General features: G+C 40.9%; 1 protein-coding gene across 1 annotated transcript in view; it reads right to left on the bottom strand.

The window, feature by feature from the left end:
* Nucleotides 1-3254: 3254 nt before the first annotated feature.
* The window catches only part of LOC147016730 (small glutamine-rich tetratricopeptide repeat-containing protein alpha-like), a 33029-nt gene continuing 11634 nt past the window's right edge, over nt 3255-24649 (bottom strand). The window contains exons 8-11 of the mRNA XM_085847904.1: nt 15672-15734; nt 8277-8314; nt 5210-5314; nt 3255-3758 (exon numbers count right to left, since the gene is read on the bottom strand). Coding sequence (XP_085704030.1) covers nt 3629-3758; nt 5210-5314; nt 8277-8314; nt 15672-15734 — 336 coding nt within the window. The 3' untranslated portion in view covers nt 3255-3628. The remainder of the gene's footprint in view (nt 3759-5209; nt 5315-8276; nt 8315-15671; nt 15735-24649) is intronic.

The raw sequence follows: 24649 nt of genomic DNA, 5'->3' as shown, positions 1-24649 counted from the left end.
CGTTTGGGAATGGCGGTGAAGCAGTGTTTGCGGGATGGAGTTGTGAAGGTAAAGGTAGTGGCTGTTTGTGTTGTTGGTGGCTTCACGGTCGAAAATAACAATAGAGAGAAAAAATGGCTAACTCAAAGCGTCGCAGCCCGGATGAATCACACATATACCCTCTATACAACGGGTGTGGGCTAACTACACATGGACTTAGAGATATCTCACCTGAGGACTCTTTATGGTGTAATGTGAATTTCCACAACCGTAACAATATATATATATATATATATATATATATATATATATATATATATATATATATATATATATATATATATATATATATATGATTTTAGCCCTATCACTCGATGGTTACAAATCACATTCTCACATCTGAATCTTCACCAAAATCGAATCAATTCTCCCTCGTTACATTCCCAACGTGCCCACCAAGTTTCATCCGAATCCGTCCACAACTTTTTGAGATATCTTGCTCTGTCATTTTGGGCTCTCTCTCCCAATGGTGAAAAATAACTTTAAATTCTCGGATCTGGATGTGGATCTTCACCAAAATCGAATCATTTCATCCGTGTCACATACCCAAGCTCTCAACCAAATCTTGTCAATCTGTCCGCAACATTGAGATATTTTGTTCACAAACAAACAGACCGACAGACGGGTGAAAACAACCTCCATCCACCTTCAGTGGCGGAGGTAAAAATGTACGCGATCCGCTGTGGACTGTGACTCGACCAAAGGAGAACTCAGGTAAACTTCGCACCTTCTCAGCAATTACCAATTTGCATTTCCATATCCGATTCCAATTACTGCATGAACATTTTGATTTTCAGCATCGAAGGAACTTCAGGCATGTTATACGGCCACAACACTCATTTCAATATTTGCAATAAAACACCAGCTATGTGGTCCACGTTTGCATGATATTGACTCTGGAAAACCTCTCTGAAGAAGGTTGGTGTTCTTTATACACCTTTTGGACTCTGCAACATCAACATCTAGCCCAGGCTATATCCAAACACAAAGTAGTCGTGCAGCAAAGTCTTGTCCACCGTATCCAAAAGCAAGCCAAGCAGGGATATATGCATTTACTCAAAAGTAAAACTTGCAAATTCTCTTTTTGCATATCCATAAACTTATCACCCTTTAAAAAAAAAAGAAGTCATATAAACCTACATAATGTATGAAGCATTTCACATAAACAAGTAAAATGAAGACATCTTGCTGAATGCTGGTGAACGCCAGTGTCGATCTGCGTCAGTGGACAGGTAGAACATTGGATGAAATCGTAGTTATGCTAATCACTGTGGGCAGCAAGGAGAAGCTGACATTTTGGGCATTAACCCTTCGTCGGAACAAAAGAAAAAGAGTTAACGGTCTAAAGTTGTCCTTTTGTTGTAATGAAGGGTTAACATCCATAAACCCCTGCTCATGGATACAGGCAACAGTTCAATGTAAAATTTAAACCAAAACCTCACATTGCACAATCAGAGTTTTTATTCATTTCTAGCGTAACTTAACTCGTTTCATACAAAAAAAACGATAAAAACACCTTCCTGACCTTTATTATTATTTTTGCTCACATTAGTTACCGCTTTTCTACTGTTCGACGAAGATTCGCAGGGACTGGATTTTGAAATGATTCTCAGGTAAATTCAAGGCAAGTGTATATATATATATATATATATATATATATATATATATATATATATATATATATATAGTCAGTGCACATCGAGTGTCCATTGGGATTTATTTTGCCGATGCGAGCTTTTGCCACTCCAACCATACCTTGGGATTTTTCATTTCACGTTTGTCAATACAACTCCCAACACACTGCCACCACTCCAACTACACATTTATACATCAGGAATCGGGAAAAAAAAAAAACCAGTACGTTTTTCAAGTTCTCCAATAACTTTCGAGAGAGAGCATTTTCAGGATTTATTTACAGAAACAAAATTCTTTACACATAAAGTGATGCAAAGCCGACGTTGGACCATATGGATTACAAGCAGGACATTTGGAGACGAGTGTACTTTTGAATGAACAGGAACAATGAACAAATGGGATTTGAATCTGAGGATCCTGTATGCATGAAACATTAAAGGCCCACCCAAAAGTGAAAGTTACTTATAAATTCAACTCTTCCTATACACTTGACAAGATGATCCCATACAAAAGACTTACCAACCTGTATTAAGATTATATTGTTGGTTAACTGGCAGGCAAACAGCAATCTCAGCACATGGCCTCACTGTTCTTCCACTTCTCAGCAGGAACGAGGCAAACTCAGAGTTCCAGGTGCGGTAAACCAAAAGCCTCACATAAAAGTGGAAGAAAGAAGAAACTACAACCAAAGGCAATTCTTCTCCCCTTCAGGAAAGGAAATAATTAGTTCTTGGCACACCATACGCCACGCAGTCTTCAGAAAAAGGGCGTGGGAAGGGTCTTTTCAACTCTTGCTTTGCATTTCCGAGCATGATCGGTATTTCCTACGAGCTGCCATATTGTCTGAATCTTGATATTCCCCAATGCTGAGAGCAAGAGCGGCAAATTTAATTGGTCTGGATAGCGTAAAATGGTATAATATGTCCAAGTACTGCTAAACTGGAAGTTTTGGAAGTGCCAACAAGGTGGTGTGCGTTCCACAGTGTTCAAATATATAATTAAATTGAAATAGAACAAAGGTTTTAAAGGCTGTAGAAAAAAAATTTTTTTGGAAGTTTACCACCATTGATGCAGTCTGACCCCCTCATTCAACACATTAAATTAGTTATTTAGGTTTTGGGTTTTTTAAATTAGTTTAAATTAGTTATAATAACAAAGTTTTGCAGGAAAGACTTCATAATCAGCATCATCATGCACCATGCCATATGCAGAGCGTCAGTTCTGCCAAAGCAGTTACGAGGCTCCAATCCTGGTTGGGTCACCACTCCGACTCGGAGCCAGGGAAGAAGTTTAGCCATGGTGCTGGCGATAGCTCGCCTACTCTTTGCAAAGGACACCATGGTATCTTTAAGTCCACCAACTAATGCTCGCAGTTATGGACACAGAACTCAACGGCTGGCCAAGGGACGGTACACACATTGCTGAATCACCCTGCCTGTGAAACACCAGGATGACTGTTTATAGCTGGGTCAGGATTCAAATCCAGGCTAGACAGCTTAGAGATGAGTGTGTGTACTTGGCTATCCCACCAATCCGTATGATGTAATCATGTGGAAAATATGCACAAGTAGGAGACAGAGGAAATTATTTCATATTTATTAAAACATGCCAACCAAAAGTAAAATAACATTCAGAAATGGTGATTGGGTACAGCAGGGGATTGAATGGGTAGTAAGGGGTGTTGGGGGAGGGAGGGGAGGGGTATGGGGGCAGAGACATTATAACTAAGTTCATAAATTATCTCCAGGTACATATATGGCCAAATGGGATCACAAACCTTCCACTCGCATGTCCTCTTTATGAGACGCAGTACGATTATTCCAATTGGGTTCAACAAAAATGGTTGAGCGACGAGCGAAAGGTGCAAGAACATTTGCACAAAAAAAAACAACAAAAAATAAAACAGAGAAAAAGATCAGTTTGTGAGTGCATGCGAAGTTCAGGGGATGAGATGTTAGGATTGCGGGGGTGGTTTCTCCGAATTGTTTTGTACGTTGCCTGGTGGTCGACCCTGCATCTGGTTCCGGAGTTGCTCAATGATCTCCGGGTTTTGCTGCTGCATTTGTTGTGCAAACTGTTGCCCCCTGTAAAAGCACAGGCCAGTCTATCATACCACATGGGTGACAGGTCAATTTCCATATCAAAGTTTGGTCTGAGCTGTAGATAAAATGGAACAATAAAAATGCAATTAAATATATATTTTTTAATCTTGTGCGACAAACAAATAAATGAAAAATCACTCAGTGACACTTCACGAAACGGAACAGCACTCGGTAGAGAACATACCTCCACCAGTCTGAATAGTTTACATTTTGTACGCCACCGATAGCTCGGATCTGAATCCGGACCTTAACCAAAATCAAATTGGCTTGTTATTGTCACCTAACCAACTCATCCACTTAGTTTTGTCATAACTTGTCCAAAACTTTTTGAGATCTCATGCGATACATAGTTTTTGGCCCAATCTCTCAATGGTAAAAAAAAAAATCACTTAAAAATTCTCAGATCCGGATTTGGATTCAGATCTTCACCAAAATTCCCAACCTGTCTCGCAAGTTTCGCTGTCCTTGGATCAAAAAATCCAGATCTTTTGGTGAAGATCCGAATTCTCGATTCCGAATTCAGATCTTCATCAAAATCGAATCAATTAGTCCTTTTCACACACGCATCCTTGCCCACCAGGTTTCGTCCGAATGCATCCATAACCTTTTGAGATATTGTACTATACTGTCTATCGTTTTTGGCCCCATCTCTCAATGGTAAAGAATCATGTAAAAACAATTCTCAGATCCGGATTCGGATATTCACCAAAATTAATTGTTGCTGTCCTTGGCTAGTCAACGACATACACAAAAGAAATTTCAGAACGATTGCTTGAAAACTAGCCAAAAATCATGTGACAAACAGATGGACAGACAGACAGACAGACAGACAAACACTACAGACCAACATACTTGGCAAAAAAAAAAAATTCGGCAAGTAATGAACATTCATTACAGACAAAATCCTCATCTACTATTTGTGCTGACAGTTCCCAGACAAGTTTGAGACACTTGCTAACCAAGCAATGTTCTCCCAAAAAAAAAAAGGAAGGAATGCTTGTGTCCGTCAGGATTGTTGGTGGACACGTGAAACAATGGATTTACAATTTGCCTAATCCTCAGCCAAACACCAACTACTGCTGGGAGAGGGATGGCAAACCGCACAGCATGACCCTGACACTACAAATGCCTATGGCTGAAACAATGCTCTGTAACAGAGTTCGCTATATCGGTTTCGGCTTTGCTTGGGCAGAAGCAAATATTTGTCAACCGAGAAAAACAAAATTAAAACCCTGGGTAAAAGCCCATTCAACTTTCATAGTATGCCGCAAAAAGTCAGCCTGTTAACACCCGGAATAAATAAATACACAGCGACCAATACATAACCTTTCGCAGAATGCGAAGAATAACCTGCAATTATTAAAAGGCTCATTAACCGTGTAACATTTGTAACATCTCACAACAAACAAGTAAAGCCATGGTGCTCGACTTACACTTGTAGAAGTCCAGACATGTCTGGAATACCGCCACCTGCCCCATCACCAACACCAACACTTGAGCTACTTGAGCCACTCAAACCACCTGCAACTCCAGAAAGCCTGCAATGCACACGGAAGTTAGATCAGGTTTATACTTGGTATCTGTTAAAGAAGTTGTCCTCATGGTGCATACTTCAACCATTTCCCTTCTGGAACAAAGCATCCAGTCAAATCTCGAGGCTCGACACGGCACAAAATGGTCGATGTTCATTCCAAAATCTACTGGATAAAAAGATCACGACAGCACAATTCGGATTTCGCTTTTAACATTTCATCACCATTGATAGAACGCTCGGCTCGGCAATCCAAAAAAAAAACTTAAAAAAAAAACAAAAAACTATGGCATCAGTTTACAAGTTCAAAAAAAAACCTGCTCTGCTGCTCTTACACATCCTCTCTCTGTCCTTTTCACCCTATCGTTTGCCCTCGGTCATCTTCCATCTGCTTGGAAGTCTGCCAACATCACTGCATTACATAAAAAGGTGCAAAAACGGATCCACTTAACGACAGACCAATTAACTTCCTTCCAATCATCAGCAAGGTCATGGATTCCATCATCGTAGTCGCCATAAAATCATTCCTTTTCTCCAGTGACATCTCAGATCATCAAGTTGGATTCAGATCAGGTCACTCTACATTGGGCATGTTGCTTTGACTCACTCAATGGTGGAGGCCCTCAATGTCAGACGAGATCAGGGCCGTCTCTCTCGACATATCTTGACCTTTCAATACTCTGGCATCCTGCGTTGCTCTCCAAACCGTCTGCCTATGGCACCCAAGACCAATTCCATACATGGCTAACAGACTTCTTCCACTCCCGTAGCCAACGTGTAGCTCTCAACGGAATCCTTTCTTCTCCTCTCCCTGTCAAGGCTGGAGTGCCTAAAGGTAGTGTTCTAGGCCCCATCCTATTCCTAATATTCATAAAAGATCTCTCTGACTCTGGAAAATCCTCTTTATCTCTTTGCTGATGACTCCACCCTTTGCCATGACACCCCCGTCCTTCAGATCGGTAGGCTGCAGAATCTTCCCTCTCTTCAGACCTTGAGAAAAATCACAAGCTCTGGTGAAACACTTAGAATATGTCTTTCTATCCTGAGACAGACAGACAGACAGACAGACAGACACACAGTCTGTCTGTCTGTCTGTCTGTCAGGACCATTCTCCAAACACTCCCATCTACTTTCTCAACAACCCTCTTGAAGACATTCAGTCCCTCAAACTCTTGGGTCTCACTATTACCAATGATCTCTCTTGGAAAAGCCACATTTCAAAGTTAGCCGCCAAAGCCAGTCACTGACGTGGCATCCTCAATCATGCAAAGTCCTTCCTTGGCACACCTGAACTCCTATCCACCTACAAGGCTTTTATCTGCAGCTTGATGAAGTACTACTCTCTCCTATGGCCTGGCTCACCTGCCTCACATCTTGCACAGCTTGATGGCATGGAAACCTTTGTCTTCAAGATGATTGGAATCGCGATGAAACGGTGTATGGATCTATTACTTCACCATCGTCGACAGGTCGGTGGTCTCTGTCTGTCTTCTTCCACCTCTTTTCTGGTATTGCATCCTCCGCCCTCTCCGTGCTTTGTACCCCCAGGGTATCTGCAGGATGCATGTGATCCACCAGCAACCCCATTCTTGTGAAATGCTAAAATCCAGAACCACTGTGCACCTTCACCCATTCATTCCCATTTTTTCCCACCTGTGGAACCACTTTCCACATTCTCTTCAATCTCATTCTTCCCTCCATGTCTTCAAGACTGCTGTTCACCACCATATCATACAGTCCCCAATTCAAAACCCTCATCTTTTTCACACCCGTTAAACCACCCTCCCTATTTTCCACCCCTTGCATTCTCCCCTCCCCCTCATCGTTACCCACATCCCTTGTTTGTCTGTCTTCGTATATTTCTTCCCCCGGTCCTGCTGTTGACATTTCCCCCTTCTCCTTCTGTTGTTCCTTTTGTTATGTTGCGTCCTAACCTGTTCTGTGTTCTAGCTCTTCCACAAGCCTTGACGACGTAAACAAAAAAAAAAATTAAAATAAAATGCAATGAATCATTACGATTAAAAGTAGAACGGCACTCGGTGGAGCGCATACTTCCGCCAGATCCGAAGCTCAATTCATCCTTGTTGCACTTCCAACCAGTCCACAAAGTTTCATCCAAATCCATCCATACTTTTAGAGATATCATGCTATGCATCATCTTTGGCCCTTTATCTCAATGGGGAAGAATGACTTAAATTTTTGTATTCTGATCTGGATCCAGATATTCACCAAAATCTAATCAATTTGTCCTCGTCACACACCCAACCTGTCCTCCAAATTTCGTCCAAATCCGTCCGTAACATTTTTAAATATCCTGCTCACACCTCACAGACAGACAGACAGACAGACAGACAGACCAGAAAAAAGGGTGAAAACATAACCTGCAGTGACAGAGGTAAAATAAAAATCAACCCTCATTTAAATGTTGTGTGTGTGTGTGTGTGTGTGTGTGTGTGTGTGTGTGTGTGTGTGTGTGTGTGTGTGTGTGTGTGTGTGTGTGTGTGTGTGTGTGTGTGTGTGTGTGTGTGTGTGTCTGGAAGAAAAAGAAAAAGACAGGCACTATACCAATATTATGAGTCATCTGCAATTCATTAAATAGTACAAGGATTATCAGGACCATTCACTCTATCATGCCAGCAGGGGAGCTGCATCTCAGATGCACCAGTCTTCAGAAAGAGATAGAGCCAGTTGTCCCATATTATCGAAGCTGTGAATATTAAACATCCCACTTCCAAGAAGAGTCGGCCATCATCATTTGCTGGCAGCTTATGTGGAATTCCTTCCCTTGTGATCAAACGTGGTATGCAAGTTCATTGTAAAATCGATGTGCAGGTTAAGTTAGATTAGGTTTAGTACACAAGGGGATAAGAAAATCAATAAAAAGGTAATGGGATGCGAATACAGCACAGGCAGAATGGAACAAACGGCCTCCTATGTCCAAGCTCCCTGGTGCAACTACTACTACTCACATTTGCTGTACCTGTGGACTCTGCATCATCGATGTAGCCTGGGCGAGACAAAACAAACAAAAAAAGGCAATCATGCAGACAAAAGAGAGAGGGGAAAATAATAATAATAATAATAATAATAATAATAATAATAATTGAGCAACCTGAGATGCAAAACACACAATCCATTAAAATAAATAAAGGGGGACATGTTCGGGATACAAAGCAGGTAAAGAGGTCAAGGAAGAAGTGATTTTACAAGAAATTCATTTTTAAGACTAGTCCTTGCCTCCGGTGTTTTCTTTATCTGGTCTCGAGTCAAAAGCGCCTTTTTGTGCATTTTCTTGATTCTCCCTCCGATTGGTTTAATAGTTCATTTAACTCGCTGAACATGTTTTGTAATCAAGATTCGAGGCTCGATACGAGGAAATCAAAAGGTCCCACCCGACCGTGAAAGACTTGTCCTGCACCAGTGAAAATGGACAAAGATGTTCGTCCTTTCTACTCTCAGGTTTCCAGCCAGAGTTGCACATTTCTTTTTCCAACAATGGACGAGTTTCTTGATGCCTTTGGAGCAGTCGTAATCCGACTGTGTACTTTAAAAAGATATTTTGAAAAACCCCTTTGCTCAGAGATGGACACTGGTATGGCAATGAGAAATGTCGAATGGAAGAAGTCAGGCAACTATTGTGGTCACAGCAATGGATCAGAAGCACACGGCAGACATGTGTGATGGAGCAGTGTCATAAAGGTGGCACATCTCTACCGAAGCAGCCCAAGCTGTTTCCTTTCGAATTGTCACGTCGATAAGTTTTTTTCTTGTTTTGTTTTTTTTCAGATCGCTGTCATCCGTTGCGTTTTCCACTAGGAAGGGAACCAATAATGGGAATAATGTTTAGTGTCAGAAACTCGATAGCATCACTTTGCCTGGTGGAAGTTGCAGTTAGGCTATGTGGGAGTCCAGGAAGACATGCTGGCTTTGGGAAGTAGTGCAGGAGAGGAATGTTAAGAGAAATCTGATCATGAATGTCACCAGAAGTCTGACACCACTTGACAGAACTACCGTGTTGTCTCGAAAATAACACGCTCCCTGGTATACCCCACACTTGGGAGAAAAACGTGCTCCGTGAAAAATTCAGGCACGTATAAACCGTACACGACCATACACTGCAAGCCAGCTTTCCTCTCCACATGACCGGGAGGTAGGCGATCTCCATATCTCCAGCAGCAGACACAGCTTTGATGTCTGGCCAATGAACGGCTCTTTTCAAATGCAACTGCGGTAAATGACCCATTGACATTAAAATGATTATTTTGAGAAAAACTTGTTTTAATAATTAAAATTTACTGCACCGACGTGTTAAAAACCAGCGTGGTTTCTGGTACCGATGTGACCGGAAACCACGCTGCTCATCGATTAAAAATGTTTAAATACTCTGCAGGCCGTTGAATTTTATATCCATATATTGGGACCAGACTCTGTGCAGATCGTTGGTGCTGCCGAAGCAGTCTCTTGGCTATTGGACACAATCCTAAATGGATCGCCACTCCGAAACAGGATACCAGCAAGCTGGCACTCATTTTGCTGACCTCGGAAGGATGACAGGCAGAGTCAACCCCACCTGGTATTAATTCAACAGCCGAGTGGGATTTGAACTCAGGATCCTCGGATCCCAAGCCCACCACCCTAACCATTAATGATTAAGCCAACACCAGGCATAATTTTATATCATTCCACAAAAATGTCCATTCCATTACAAGTTCCTGCCACACAATGTCAGGGGTGTGCTCAGTTACCAAGTTTCTTGGAGAGCACTCGCCAAGTGACTTAAGCACTCAAGCAAACACTCCATTCAAAACCAGTGATAAGGAAAGATTGGCTGGGCAAGCACGAGCTGGCTGCTTAACCCTGCTGTAACTGACCACACCTCTGCTGTCAATAAAAGTAATTTAAACTGAAAGTTGATGAAAGAAGTAGGCTGATTTCTGGAGAAGAAGAGGACGAGAGTGATCACGATATGGATTGCGACAGACCCACACTTGCAAACTCTGAGCTGCTTCAGCTGTTTCACAGAGACACAAAATATGAGGAATTTGTGGGCTTTACGGAAGACAATTTGCCAGTCCCTTAAACACCTTTGGAATTAGATGTAGATGTGTCGGTAAAATATGTGAAAGAACTGTAATTAAAGATATCACAGTTAAAATTGGGGAAAAAAAAAACTGCCTCTTTTTGTATCGCCTTGATAAGTTCGCCCTGTTGTTATGTCACGTGCTGTATGGTGTACGTCACATGCCCGCACACGAGTATACGCTGCTGTTGGGATTTTTGGAACCAATTTAACGTATAGCCTGCCGGTTGTTTGTATGAAAATATTTTCGAAAACTAGCTGGTATGTTTTGTATAGGTCTAATCGTCCATGGTAATTAGACAAGATGAAGTGAACGAATCACCAAAACACAAATATATATATATATATATATATATATATATATATATATATATATATATATATATATATATATATATATATATATATATATATATATATATATATATATATATATATATATATATATATATATATATATATATATATATATATACAGTGGGGAGAACAAGAATTTGATACACTGCCGATTTTGCAGGTTTTCCCACTTACAAATCACGTAGAGGTCTGTAATTTTTATCATAGGTACACTTCAACTGTGAAAGACGGAATCTAAAACAAAAATCCTGAAAATCACATTGTATGATTTTTAAATAATTAATTTGCATTTTATTGCATGAAATAAGTATTTGATCACCTTCCAACCAGTAAGAATTCCGGCTCTCACAGACCTGTTAGTTTTGTCTTTAAGAAGCCCTCCCATTCTCCACTCATTACCTGTATTAACTACACCTGTTTGAACTGGTTATCTGCATAAAAGACAGCTGTCCACACTCAATCAATCAGACTCCAACCTCTCCACAACGGGCAAGACCAGAGAGCTGTCTAAGGACATCAGGGACAAAATTGTAGACTTGCACAAGGCTGGGATGGGCTACAGGACAATAAGCAAGCAGCTTGATGAGAAGGAAACAACTGTTGGCGCAATTATTAGAAAATGGAAGAAGTTCAAGATAACAGTCGATCTCCCTCGGTCTGGGGCTCCATGCAAGATCTCACCTCGTGGAGCCTCAATGATCATGAGAAAGGTGAGGGATCAGCCCAGAACTACACGACAGGACCTGGTCAATGACCTGAAGAGAGCTGGGACCACAGTATCAAAGAAAACCACAAGTAACACACTACGCCGTCATGGATTAAAATCCTGCAGCACACGCAAGGTCCCTCTGCTCAAGCCAGCACAATTCCAGGCCCGTCTGAAGTTTGCCAATGACCATCTGGATGATCCAGAGGAGGAATGGGAGAAGGTCATGTGGTCTGATGAGACCAAAATAGAGTTTTTTGATTGAAACTCCACTCGCCGTGTTTGGAGGAAGAAGAAGGATGAGTACAATCCCAAGAACACCATCCCAACCGTGAAGCATGGAGGTGGAAACATCATTCTTTGGGGATGCTTTTCTGCAAAGGGGACAGGACGACTGCACCGTATTGAGGGGAGGATGGATGGGGCCATGTATCGCGAGATCGTGGCCAACAACCTCCTTCCCTCAACAAGAGCATTGAAGATGGGGCGTGGCTGGGTCTTCCAGCATGACAACGACCCAAAACACACAGCCAGGGCAACTAAGGAGTGGCTCCGTAAGAAGCATCTCAAGGTCCTGGAGTGGCCTCACCAGTCACCAGACCTGAACCCAACAGAAATTCTTTGGAGGGAGCTGAAAGTCTGTGTTGCCCAGCGACAGCCCCGAAACCTGAAGGATCTGGAGAAGATCTGTATGGAAGAGTGGGCCAAAATCCCTGCTGCAGTCTGTGCAAACCTGGTTAAGAACTGCAGGAAACGTCTGATCTCTGTAATTGCAAACAAAGGTTTCTGTACCAAATATTAAGTTTTGTTTTTCTGATGTATCAAATACTTATTTCATGCAATAAAATGCAAATTAATTATTTAAAAATCATACAATGTGATTTTCAGGATTTTTGTTTTAGATTCCGTCTTTCACAGTTGAAGTGTACCTATGATAAAAAATTACAGACCTCTACGTGCTTTGTAAGTGGGAAAACCTGCAAAATTGGCAGTGTATCAAATACTTGTTCTCCCCACTGTGTATATATATATATATATATATATATATATATATATATATATATATATATATATATATATATATATATATATATATATATATATATATATATATATATATACATATATACACACACACATAAGCAGTTGGATCAGCAAAGCCTGGTGTTGGCGTCGTGGTTAGTCTGGCTGGCTTGGGATCTTAGGGTTCTGAGTTTGAGCCTTGCTGGCCACTGAATTAATACCAGGTGGGGTTGACTCAGCCTGTTATCCTTCTGAGGTCGGCGAAACGAGTACCAGTGTATTGGGAGAGGGGCACAGCTGTGCCTCCAAGAAATGATAGCTACCCGGCAGCCAAGCTGCCATACGCAAGAACAGAACAGTTCGATTTGCATGAAAATGCACAATTGGTTTTGAAGAACTTCACTAGCAGAGTCACTACTTTGGTCATGTTTAGTTGGTTACAATCAATGTCACACACTGACCCGACCCATGACCATTTCTCGATCTGCAACGGTCTTAGAGTACCCTCCACCTCACTAGTTTCCTCATCTCAAGAGCTTGTAGGAATCGACTCTTGGATTTGTCATGAATGGTGAACAGATTACACTTAAAATATCTATGCCATAAAGTTTTATCCAATGAGGGGGATCACCATAAATGGCACATCTTTTTCAGGTATTTTCAGTTTCATTCCATGCAAATATCGGAATTTCATCACTGTTCGAGACCAGTTTAACCACGTCCAATGGAGCGTCCTCCTAATTACAAAAATTACTACAACTAGCCAAACCCGCGCTCTGCGCGAAGTTTCGAAAGTGAGGGTTCATTTGGACATCAATATATCCGGTGTTCACAATGCGATTTATCGAATTTCTTTATAAACAATTTCTTTTACATTTTTTGTGTCAAATTCACCTTCTGAGGTAGTCAGTATGTGCAGAAGAGGGTTTTACATTACAGACACTGTTTTATCGGAGTGGCATTACGCCTCTCAGCGGTGACGATTTGTCGACGACAGACGTAATGACGTCAGCGAATGACCGATGATGTCATTACACCTCTCAAGGCCCTGTCACACCTTGACGATTTAGCCAACGTATGCAAAATTGGGCTAAAACGCCGGCACACGTCGAATACGTTATGGGTAAGTTTGTATACGTCAAGAGCACGCTGAAAAACACTGCCATACGTCGTAGTGCGCTGGCTTTCATCGTTGTACTTTGCGGTTGTCCTCAAATTTTCCATGCTTGAAATTTTACGACGTATGCCAACGTATGACTCACACGTTCCGCTACGCTGGCCATAAGTTGTAGGCACGTTACGCGATCGTCGACACACGTTACTTGTAAATTACTCATAAGTCGAAACACGTCGAGGTAATGTTTAGCGTACCCGAAACTTATTTCTAACCTATGAGTCACGTGCTTTGAACCAATGTGTAACGTACCTCCAACGCATATTGAGGTATGTAGACGTATTTGATTGACGTCTTCCGGACGACCACAGAACTTACTGAACGTGTTTCTAATTTACAGCTACTGTATAATGGCGTATTGGCAGCGTTGAAAAAAAAAAACAAAAAAAAACAATCACTTCCGATATTTCGTCACGTGCCGTTACGTCACGCCCGATTGCCTCTTCAATTTGCTCATGTCTTATTCTTAGTTCCTCCTCTGTGAATATTTTTTGTTTGAGGATATTGTCACGTCGAAACTTAAAAGCAAATGTCCGAATATATTTTAAAATTCGTGATAGACTAATAAAAAAAAAATAAAAAAAAACAACAACAACTTCAGATATTTCGTCACGTGCCTTCACGCAGCCAAGGAGAGAAAAAGAAAATAAGTTTCGGGTATGCTAAACATTACCTCGACGTGTTTCGACTTATGAGTAACTTACAAGGAACTTGTGTCAACGATCGTATATCGTGCCTACAACTTATTCCCAGCGTAGCGGAACCTGTGAGCCATACGGCGAGTCCGTCGTAAAATTTTCAGCATGCTTGAAATTTCACGACGTACTAAACGTACCACGAAATATGACAGCGTACTTCATCGTTTTTCAGTGTGCTCTTAACGTATACACAACTTACCCATACCATATTAGACGTGTGCCAGAGTTTTAGACACATTTTTCATAGGTCGGCATAAGCTAGCTAAATCGTCAAGGTGTAACTGCGTGGTTGACACTTCCAATTCTCAGGCGGTTATGATTTAAATCGGCGTGCGGCAGCTTTTTAACAGGCTTCGCCATGTGATCGTCGGCGATATGCTGCCGTGCTATGCCTAAGTTAAACTATCGTTGGGCATAGGTTGTGAACGCCGACAACACGCTAAGCATTCGTTGGTATAAGTTATCTATAAGACAACGAAACGTTCTGTGCCCGTTACTAATATGTTATGCATACGACCAACACGTTATGAATACGACCAAAACTTTAAAAAAAAACATGAAAATTTCAGCGTACGCCAACGTTTTACATACATTTTTATACGTTGCCATTGCTGGCTAAATTGTCAAGGTGTGACAGCGCCTTTAGCGGTGACGTCACACGTCGCCGTGCAAACGAATGTAAAAATTAGAAAATCGCCAAAAATTCCTAAACCTGTCCGTCTGGCACGATCTCACATAGCCCATGCTGTACATTAGACCACAGAGTACCTGCATGCCGAAAGTGGCGACAATCCATCCAGCAGTTTCAGAGGAGAAACGTCAAATTACGCGCAGACGTTAACAGAAATAATATATAGTATTCTCTGTAAGGAATGGAGGTATGCTTTCAATTTCACATGAATACTTCACCATGAAAAAGCTCCAACAGGAGCATTGAAAAATAAATAAATGTTGTGAAATGCCAGTTAAGACGTCAAGATGAATGATCAATTATGGAATGCTTCAATTAATCGAAACAAGAGATGGTTGGAATATTTTGGGAGACAGCCAGCCAAGGAAAGAAGCATGTTTGGGAACAGGTTGACATAACATGCAATCTGGGAATTGGCTTTCCATATGAAGGCTGTAAGTGATGCTGGGAGAAGTCCGTGGGTTACAAGCAGAGGGAAGTGGGCCGGCTATTCAAAATATCAGATGTCAAAAGGGGAGTGACAACTTGGTGGCAAGCACTTGGCTCTCCAACACAAATTCAACCTGTCAAGCTCTTATATTATGATACTTAACATGCATTATTGATGTTAACAAGAAGCCAACCACAGGTCTCACCATCGCCATGAAACCAGGATTATTTAAGAAACCGGAAATGTTGAAACCAGGTGGTCCTGCTGCCTGCAGAGGGTAAAAAGCAAGTGGGGTGATGGGGGAGGGGAAGAGACATGAGAAAATTAGTGTTAGAGCTCACAACATTAATGTTCTACTTGTCACATTTCAAATTTTCAAAACAAATGCGGACATATGTTACGTCTATCCTTATTTATCGATGGTCGGTAAAATAAATAAATAAATAAATATGCAAGTTGAGGTAAAAGGAGAAATAACCATTTGTTTTGCATTTCATTTTTGCTAAATTTCTTCAATCCAAACAAATGTGAATCGATATTCGGTTAACGATACAAGGTTATAATCATATAATTGTTATATTTATAAATTATAAGTATATAATTATAAAAGGAAAAGCATTGCCAGCTAAACCAGAAAACACCAAATGTGAGAGGGCAGCACACACGCGGTAGTTTCAGAAAATAACACGTGACAAAGTGCTCAGCATGCAGCTTTCTGAGGAGGCAGGCAGATAGTGTCTCCAATAGACGGGTACGTATATTCTAACCAATCAAGTGCGTGCGTGCGTGCTTTTCTCGGCCAATGCAAGGTATTGCTGTCACTGTCCCACATGTTGCATTTCTTTGCTGATTTATGACACAACGGCAACATATTCTCAATTGCCATCTTCAAGCTGTCATGAGGCAGAAAGCCATTTATTTTCTAGTCTATATGCTGAGAGAATAAACTTTTTGGGGAAAAACATCCAGCCACAATCCTGAGCTGGAAAAAAATGCCATGTCCTGGAATCTCTCAAGTGGCAAATAAAGGGTTCCTGTATTTAAGTTGCCGTGTGCCACCTGACTACTCGATGGCTGCACTCACAATGTGTGGTTAAATTGAATGCAACGATATTTAAATTCTCCACCAGCATTGAAGCTGCTCACATTCCATCTGTTTTTTGGGGGTTTTTTTGCTCAACTCAGCGCAAAGCAGTTGAGGAAGAAAAGAAAAGAAAAAAAAATCACCATTTTTACAAAGAAGGGAAAAATATTTCCATATGTGATTAAAAACAGAAAACAAGAATACATGTAGATTATGAAACAAAAAGCCTGATGTTGGCTGAACAGTCAACATAGTTGACTGAAGATCTTCAAGGCTCTTCAGTTCAAAACCCTGTTGTACCATAGAATTAACACCAGGAGGGTTTCCTCAGCCTGTCACCCTTCCAAGGTTGGCAAATTGAGTACCAGCTTGCTGGTAACAGGGACAATGCATCAGCGGCACAGCTGTGCCCCCAGAAAGTGATGCAGCCAAGTAGCCACCAGCTGCATCCAAATAAATTAATTCATGTAACAAAAATGCAGAAAATAAACTCGAGTGAAGTCGATGGCGCACCGTTGCAAATCCCCATGTTTCCCACCTAAAGCAAATTTGAAAGATGGCAAAAAGTTCCACAAGGATTAAACCCAATACTAGATTTTGAGTTAAAAAAATAATAATAATCATAATAATCACCGTTTTGACCCTGTGACCCTTCGTCACCATCCGCTGCGCTGGGGGTATGAACCAGGGGTCAAATCCCAAAAATCGTTCCATATTTCATGTGTCTCCCAATGTTGATTGCATGTACAAAGTTTAATTTTAAAGTGTGCCCGTAATTGCTGTTTTCAGTTTTTGACCTTTTGACACTGCCACGGGGGGGGGGGGGGGGGATGACGTTGCTCTTGCACATTCTTGTCATGTCGTGATAATAACCACCAAGATTGGTGAATTTCTGTCCAACCATCTAGGAGGAGATGAATGGACAGAGAGAAAGCAATATTCCCCGTTTTTTTTTTTTTTCAGAGCGTGAGGATGAAATAAAACAGAACTGAAGTAACATAATTGGACAATCAGAGTAAGATGGGTGTCCTCCTATCATGTCCCTTTATGCTGCTGTTGGTGCTTCCCCACTTCCCACTCTGTTCTGTTCTGGCTCATCCAAGAGCCTTGACTTGTCAACAAAAAAAGGTTTGAGAGAAAAACATTAAACTAGACCGGCACTCGGTGGAGCGCATACCTCCGCCAGGCTGAACAGTTTACGATTTGTACCTCACTGATTGGTCGGGATCTGCATCCGGACCTGAACCAAAATCAAATTGGCTTGTTCTCGTCACCTACCCATCTCATCCACCTAGTTTCGTTCAAATCCATCCACAACTTTTTGAGATATGCTGCTCACAAGCAGACAGACAAACAAAAACAAACAGGGGTGAATACCTAACCTCTGTCCACCTTCGGTGGTGGGGGTAATAAAAAAAAAAAAAACATTGTTTTACACTTGACAGATCGAGCACAACCGAGAGGGAAGAATCAAAGTTGATGAGAGTTGGCAAACTGTCAGTTAGTCCTTAATGCAATTAAGGAAGTTATTTTCTCTATTCATTCCGCAGCCTCTCCCTTCATAACTTTAGTCTCTCTTTTAAAATTCACTGCTTTTCTTTACTCCTCCCTGTGCTACATTTATCAAATTTTGTGCCATTGCAAGCTTAACAGTCAAGAAAATAAAAATAAATTGGCTAGTAATAAAAATGGGCTCTGGCAGTTTGGCCTGGAGGTATGCAAACTCACCTCTAAGCTGTCTAGTCTGGGTTCGAATCCCAATGCAGCTATAAACTGTCATCCCGGTGTTTCGCAGGCAGGATGATTCATCAATGTGTGTGCCCTCTCTCCGATGGACATTAAAACGGGGCATCCCATTTGATTGGTCGGGACAATTTGATTAGTCGAGACAGCGTAAAAATTTTCGAAGTGCAAACAAAGTTATTTGCTAACTGGGCCTTTTTGGAAGTGCAAACAAGGTGATTTGTGTTTTACAGTGTTCAAATATCTAACTTGATTGAAATAAAATAAATGTTTTAAATGCTGTAGAAATAACAAATCAAAAACAAACCAGCTCTGTGGAAATTGAATCGAAAATTTACCACTTCTGATGCACCACCCTCTTTTACACAACCCTACTTAACACGTTACATTAGTTCTCCGTGACTTGTTAGTGTCCTTTATGACATCCCTAAAAATAGTAAGTTTCTCCGTTTCAAATTATTTTCAATTCTGTTTGACTGCCAGACAGACGAAAACAATTACCTTAATTATCTGTACGCATGCGCACCCATATACACATTAAATAATCTGTACACATCATCTGTACGCTTTACCATGGGATGAGGTTCCATAAAATTTGCCAAATTCAGAGTCAAAGTGCTGCTAAACTGCAGGTTTGTCTTACGATTAATGTTCTACTTTTCAAATTATAGAATCCTACTATTAATTTGCAATTGGTCACTGACTTTGATACCAATACAAATTTTTATTACGGACCGCAGACATAAAAAGCTACATATATATATATATATATATATATATATATATATATATATATATATATATATATATATATATATATATATATATATATATATATATATATATCAAACAGACAGTTTCAAATGGAGCAGCTCGTTGCCATCAGAGCATTGAAATTGCATCAGATGCAGCAATAATTGTGAATTGCTGCTCCCAACTTGACAGCTCGATCTCTACCCCGTTTAGAATCCCTTGTAGTGGGGCAACTTAGCCAAATATAGCACAACAATTGTGCAGTTTGTGAGGAAAGCACCAAATTTGGCACACAAGTAACCTATCATATTATGAACAGATTTGGATATTGGGCCATCTCAAAATTTTTGATGGCAGTGGAAATGGCTGCCACAGCGATCAGCGGCTGAATTTGAGATGGCCCAATATCCAAATCTGTTCATAATATGTTAGGCTACTCGTGTGCCAAATTTGGTGCTTTCCTCACAAAATGCACAATTGTTATGTTATATTTAGCTAAGTTGCCCCACTATAGTGCAAAATCATTGTTTGATAGGAATTCAGAACCGTTTGTTGGATTTCTTGTTGGGTATCACAGTCAGTGTCATTTTGCACTAATTATTGGTTGATATCAAGTATAATTATTGCACCATTCTTTCTTCAGAACAAATGCAGGTTCAATGGTAGATTGTGGTTTTCTGGTTCAGGTAGTGTTCCATGATTTCCCAAAAAAGTTTCAGGTTAAAAGGGAAATACATACATGCATAAATAAATAATCAACACATCTCCATTTACTGTACATCAAAACATGAAGATTTCTCATTACAACGCATGTTGAACTCGAGTGAAGTCGATGGAGTGCCATCACAAATCCCCACACTCCCCACCTAATCAAAGTTGAAAGATGCATGAAGTTCCACGAGGATTGACCCGATATCAAATTTCAAGTTAAAAAACACATTTCTCCATTTTGACCTGTGACCCTAAGTTCCCATCCAAAAACAAATCCCTACATATTTCTTGCATCCCCCCCAATGTTGATTGCATATACAAAGTTTCATTAAAAAAAGTTTTAAAATGTCTGTCATTGCATATTTTGGTATTTGACCTTTTGACCCTACCCCAGGGGGCAGGGCCAACACTGATACTGCTGCTGCACCTTTTTGCCATGTCGTGATCACGACTACCACGTTTGGTGCATTTCTGCCCAACCGTTTAGGAGGAGATCGTGTGACAGACAGACAGGAGCCGATTACAATATCCCCCGTTTTTTTTAAAAAACCGTGGGGATAATAATAGTTTGCTCTGGCCATCAATATTAAAATGGTGAAAAGAAAGTTCAACCAACAAGCTGTCATAAAAACAGTTGTTTTTGACCTTTCAAGGTTATGTTCACAATTTTATTTTTCTTTACCGTGGCACAGTGGACTATTGTACAATGTACAGAAATCAAGAAGTGAACCACACTAAAATGTTACCATCTTTAAGATGGAGGTCTAGGCGAGCCACTGATGAGTTTCATCATTGACTTGGAACAAATTCCTGCTAACAGAGCACTATAGAAAGGTGTGTTATACTGGTGTTATCATTATACGCAACGGCTTTGAGCATATGGAAATATGCTAAATGTTCTTAGTGCATCAACCAAATCGGTCCATCGATGAGATTTATATAATAGATATGCTGCAAATCAGGGGATAAATATCATTTACCATGAAGGTATGCTAGTGATCGTGTATGATCCTGGAAACCATCATCTTGGCCAATACAACTTATTGCATCGGCATTGCAGTTGTCTCAACAAACACCACCCAAATGGGACAACATGCAATGCTCAGTGGATTTGCAAGTTATATTTATGCCTTGGACAGCTGTTGTTGATTTGCATCATCATTAGCAAGAGAGAAAATAATAATAATAATAATGATAACAATACCAGTGGATAAAACGCCAATGCGAAACAAGCAAACAGTCAGCTTTAAAGCTGCTGGGAAGCAGCATCAGGTCAAGAGTGGACAAATGCAAATTACTTTGCTGAAAACAAGAAAAACATAATGGCAAGGGAATAGGAAGAACATTTTAACAAGCTTTGCTGCCAACCTTCGCTTAAATTGATGGCAAAGTGCAAAATGGGAATATGCGAGAAGCAGTATCAAAAATAAATAAAAAATACCCCCGAGCCGGAGTGCCGGTCATCTCTGCCAGAGGTCGACAGAAGCAAAATCAAACTAGGGGCATCTATAATAATCGATTCCATGGCTCATGGATCTGGTCGTAGAATGCAGATCGCCAGAATAGTCGGTCACTTCAAATAAATGTTGAAGGAGACACTTTTCTGAATAAGTGATCCTGACAACAGCAGACGCGCTTTAATGCTAATTTATGTGATACCTGGGGTTCCACAAAATGGTCGGTAATATGGGAATTCTGGAACGTTATTATGAACGACCGTGTTGTAAACTCTCTCTAAAACGTTCAGGCACGCGGGTAGCCAGCAGCCGACTTTCGGGTGGGCAATTCCGCGATTATGACATAATTACACTAATGATTTTTTTTATGTACTTTATGAACGGCCCATACGGGGCAAAAATATGCAAAAATTTGCGCAGGAACCGGAGCATCTTCAGAGATTGGCGCCGGCCTCCGGATGACCACTTCAAATTAGCAGCGGACATGTAAGAATCAGAGCGAAGTTTGAAGGGCTATAAAATCGGAACGAGAGCAAATTTCAAAAAAATGTCTCGTGCTGTTCTCGATAATAGTCCGTAGTATCTGAATCACTAATACCATTTGATTTGAAAGATACGATTTGAAATCGACGATTTTCTCAACTTTGACAGCCTCGTGACCTTGACCTCGACCTTGAAAGTTATATCGTTGTGCACGTCTCATCGACCTCTATCCATTCCACTATTGGTTATTTGTCTCCACTCGGTTTGATTGTGGACGGACGGACGTACAGACGGGCGGTCGGAAGACTTCGAGACTGGCTTTATTAGGTCATCTCTACTGAGATGACCTAAAAACCCACATTACCTCTGCATCAGTTGCATTTCAGACAATCAAGGACTGACAAAAGTGGTGCCTGAGCAGTGAAGACATGATCATATCACAGAAATTGTGCGTTCAAATCCAGCTGAAAGAAAAAGTAATTAAGAATTTGGATTCTAAGCTTCCAGAAACCAAGGTAGTTTCAGAAGCGTTACCGCATCACTATCGGACGTCAGTGAAAACTCAGCTCGCTCATTAATGACCTTCACCTTCAGGGAGGAGGTAATTCAGGCAATCTACCTGTCCCTACTGGAGCGGTTTATATGTGATGCAAATCCACACTGTGGTTGACGCTTAATACCTTAAAGAGCAACTTTGGTTGGTTACAAAAATACTATCCATGAAAAGGAAATGCTGCCCAAAAGCCAGACATCAAGTATAAAATTATGATGAGAAAGAGCAATCAGAGGTTGCGGACACTCACCAGAACTCGTTTTATCTGGTGGTGTGTTTGTGTTGTGGTGTTTGTTTGGGATGTAGACGATGCAATGACGATGACAAACAGAACTTTTTGGGTTTATTGTACAGGATTCCACGTCTGAGGCAATTTAAATGCTCCAATGACGGAGAGCCGTTCCATTTGGAACTGTTTAATATATGTCGCTTTTTGATTCCTTGGGTCCATAATAAAAATTTGTATTTGTGTCAAAGCCAGTGACCAATTGCAAATTGATTAGCTCAGCCACCGAAGGTGAAAGAGGTTATGTTTTCACCCCTTTCTGTCAGTTTGTCTGTCTGTGTGTGTGTGTGTGTGCAGGAGATCTCAAAAAGTTGTGGACGGATCTGGATGAAATTTTGTGGACAGGTTCGGTGTGTGACAAGGACGAACCGATTCGATTTTAGTGAAGATCCGGATCCGACTACTGGAATTTTTAAAAGTGATTCTTCACCATTGAGAGATGGGGCCAAAAACGATCTAGTACTGCAGAGCATGATATTTCAAAAATGTTTTGGGCCCGATATGTTCTTGTGGATCAGGCATTACATGGCGGAGGGTATGCGCTCGACCGAATGCCCTTCTAGTTGTAGGGTGTGGACGCACTCACATTCTTAATACACGTACCTTATAGATGTACAGTACTCACATTCTTCATAGATATACTCGCATTCTAATAGTACATAATTAGTCTCGTCCCAAAGGGGATGTGAGACTATTGGTGTGTGTGTGTGTGTGTGTGTGTGTGTGTGTGTGTGTGTGTGTGTGTGTGTGTGTGTGTGTGTGTGTGTGTGTGTGTGTGTGTGTGTGTGTGTGTGTGTGTGTGTCCCATGCGCGCACGCATCTACACATTTTCGCTTTAAAAATGGTTCTCTGCAACCGCTTGTCCGATTGATGCGAAACTTTAAACATAGGAGGGGCTCTCCGTGGAGAATATTTTTATTGCTAACTCTGACCTCAGAGGTCACATGGTATGGCAGCTATATTGGATTAAATGAAAAAATATAGACGTCCTTTTCTCTAAAACCACTTGACGAAAATTTTTTTGAAAGTTAGCATATATCAACTCCCCAAGGAGTAAGTAAAATAGGGTGACAACGATGATGTCATCGGTGAAGTGGTATTCCAGCCATAATTTGTTGAATTGAAATCTTTCACTGAAAAATCTAAAACGTCATGTGTGAACTGTGACCCAATACGAGTGAAGAATTTAATTTATGACATTCATACCCATGCCAAGAAACTATGTGACACAATAGGGTGCATGGATGATACCGGTATATGGGCCATAATAGCAATGGAACATAACAGTAGCATGTTGGGTTAACGACGGTATTTTATTCAGAATGAACGCACGAGACTGGACTATGTGCTCTACGAGTGCCATGCTAGTTTACTGTGCATATGTGCTCGCATTGTAATTGTACATATGGCACTTAACACTAACAATTATAGAGGTACTTGGTTGAAAAAAAAAAAACAGATAATGTGTAATACTGGCCACCACCAGGTGGCATTGTGGCCTCGGTGAACAAATTCTGTGTGGACAGACAAACAAACAAATGCACCCAGATGCAATACCCTCTCCTTGGGAGAGGGTAAAAATAAATAATTAAGACATTGCTACCTCAAAATAAATGACTGCGATATTCACCACCCCATACAGTGCACAGGAATCCCTCGCTATTAGGTTATCCATTTTGCATTTTCCTACAAGAAAGGCTCTCGATAATTATCGATACCAGATTTCGTACAATGGCAGAAAAATGTTTCAAGGTCTCGCTAGAACACCTATAATGGAATTTAAAACTGTCCCCGCTACGCAATTTAAAAGTTCACCCATACTCCAGTTGCAAAATTCAGTATATATATCTCTCACTGCATAATTAATAAGAGCGCAAGTGAGCACAATATACGCCCGAACAAGAAGGTATATACAGAATTGTGCTACTACATGGAAAACAGCATCCTGGTTGCCATGGCAACCACTTTAGATGCCAAACATATGTCGCGACACACCATCTCCACAGTCTGTACCTATTTACCAAATATGAAACGTGAAAGTTGAAAACTTTGGGAGTTAGAGTGCGGACAGGAACGGACGGATGAATGGACGACAGGTATCACATAACACACC

The sequence above is a fragment of the Eptatretus burgeri genome, chromosome 11 (genome assembly GCF_056783735.1).
Source record: "Eptatretus burgeri isolate ZD-2024b chromosome 11, Ebu_testis_v1, whole genome shotgun sequence".
Classification (NCBI taxonomy): domain Eukaryota; kingdom Metazoa; phylum Chordata; class Myxini; order Myxiniformes; family Myxinidae; genus Eptatretus; species Eptatretus burgeri.
This window is presented reverse-complemented; position numbering and strand designations above follow the sequence as displayed.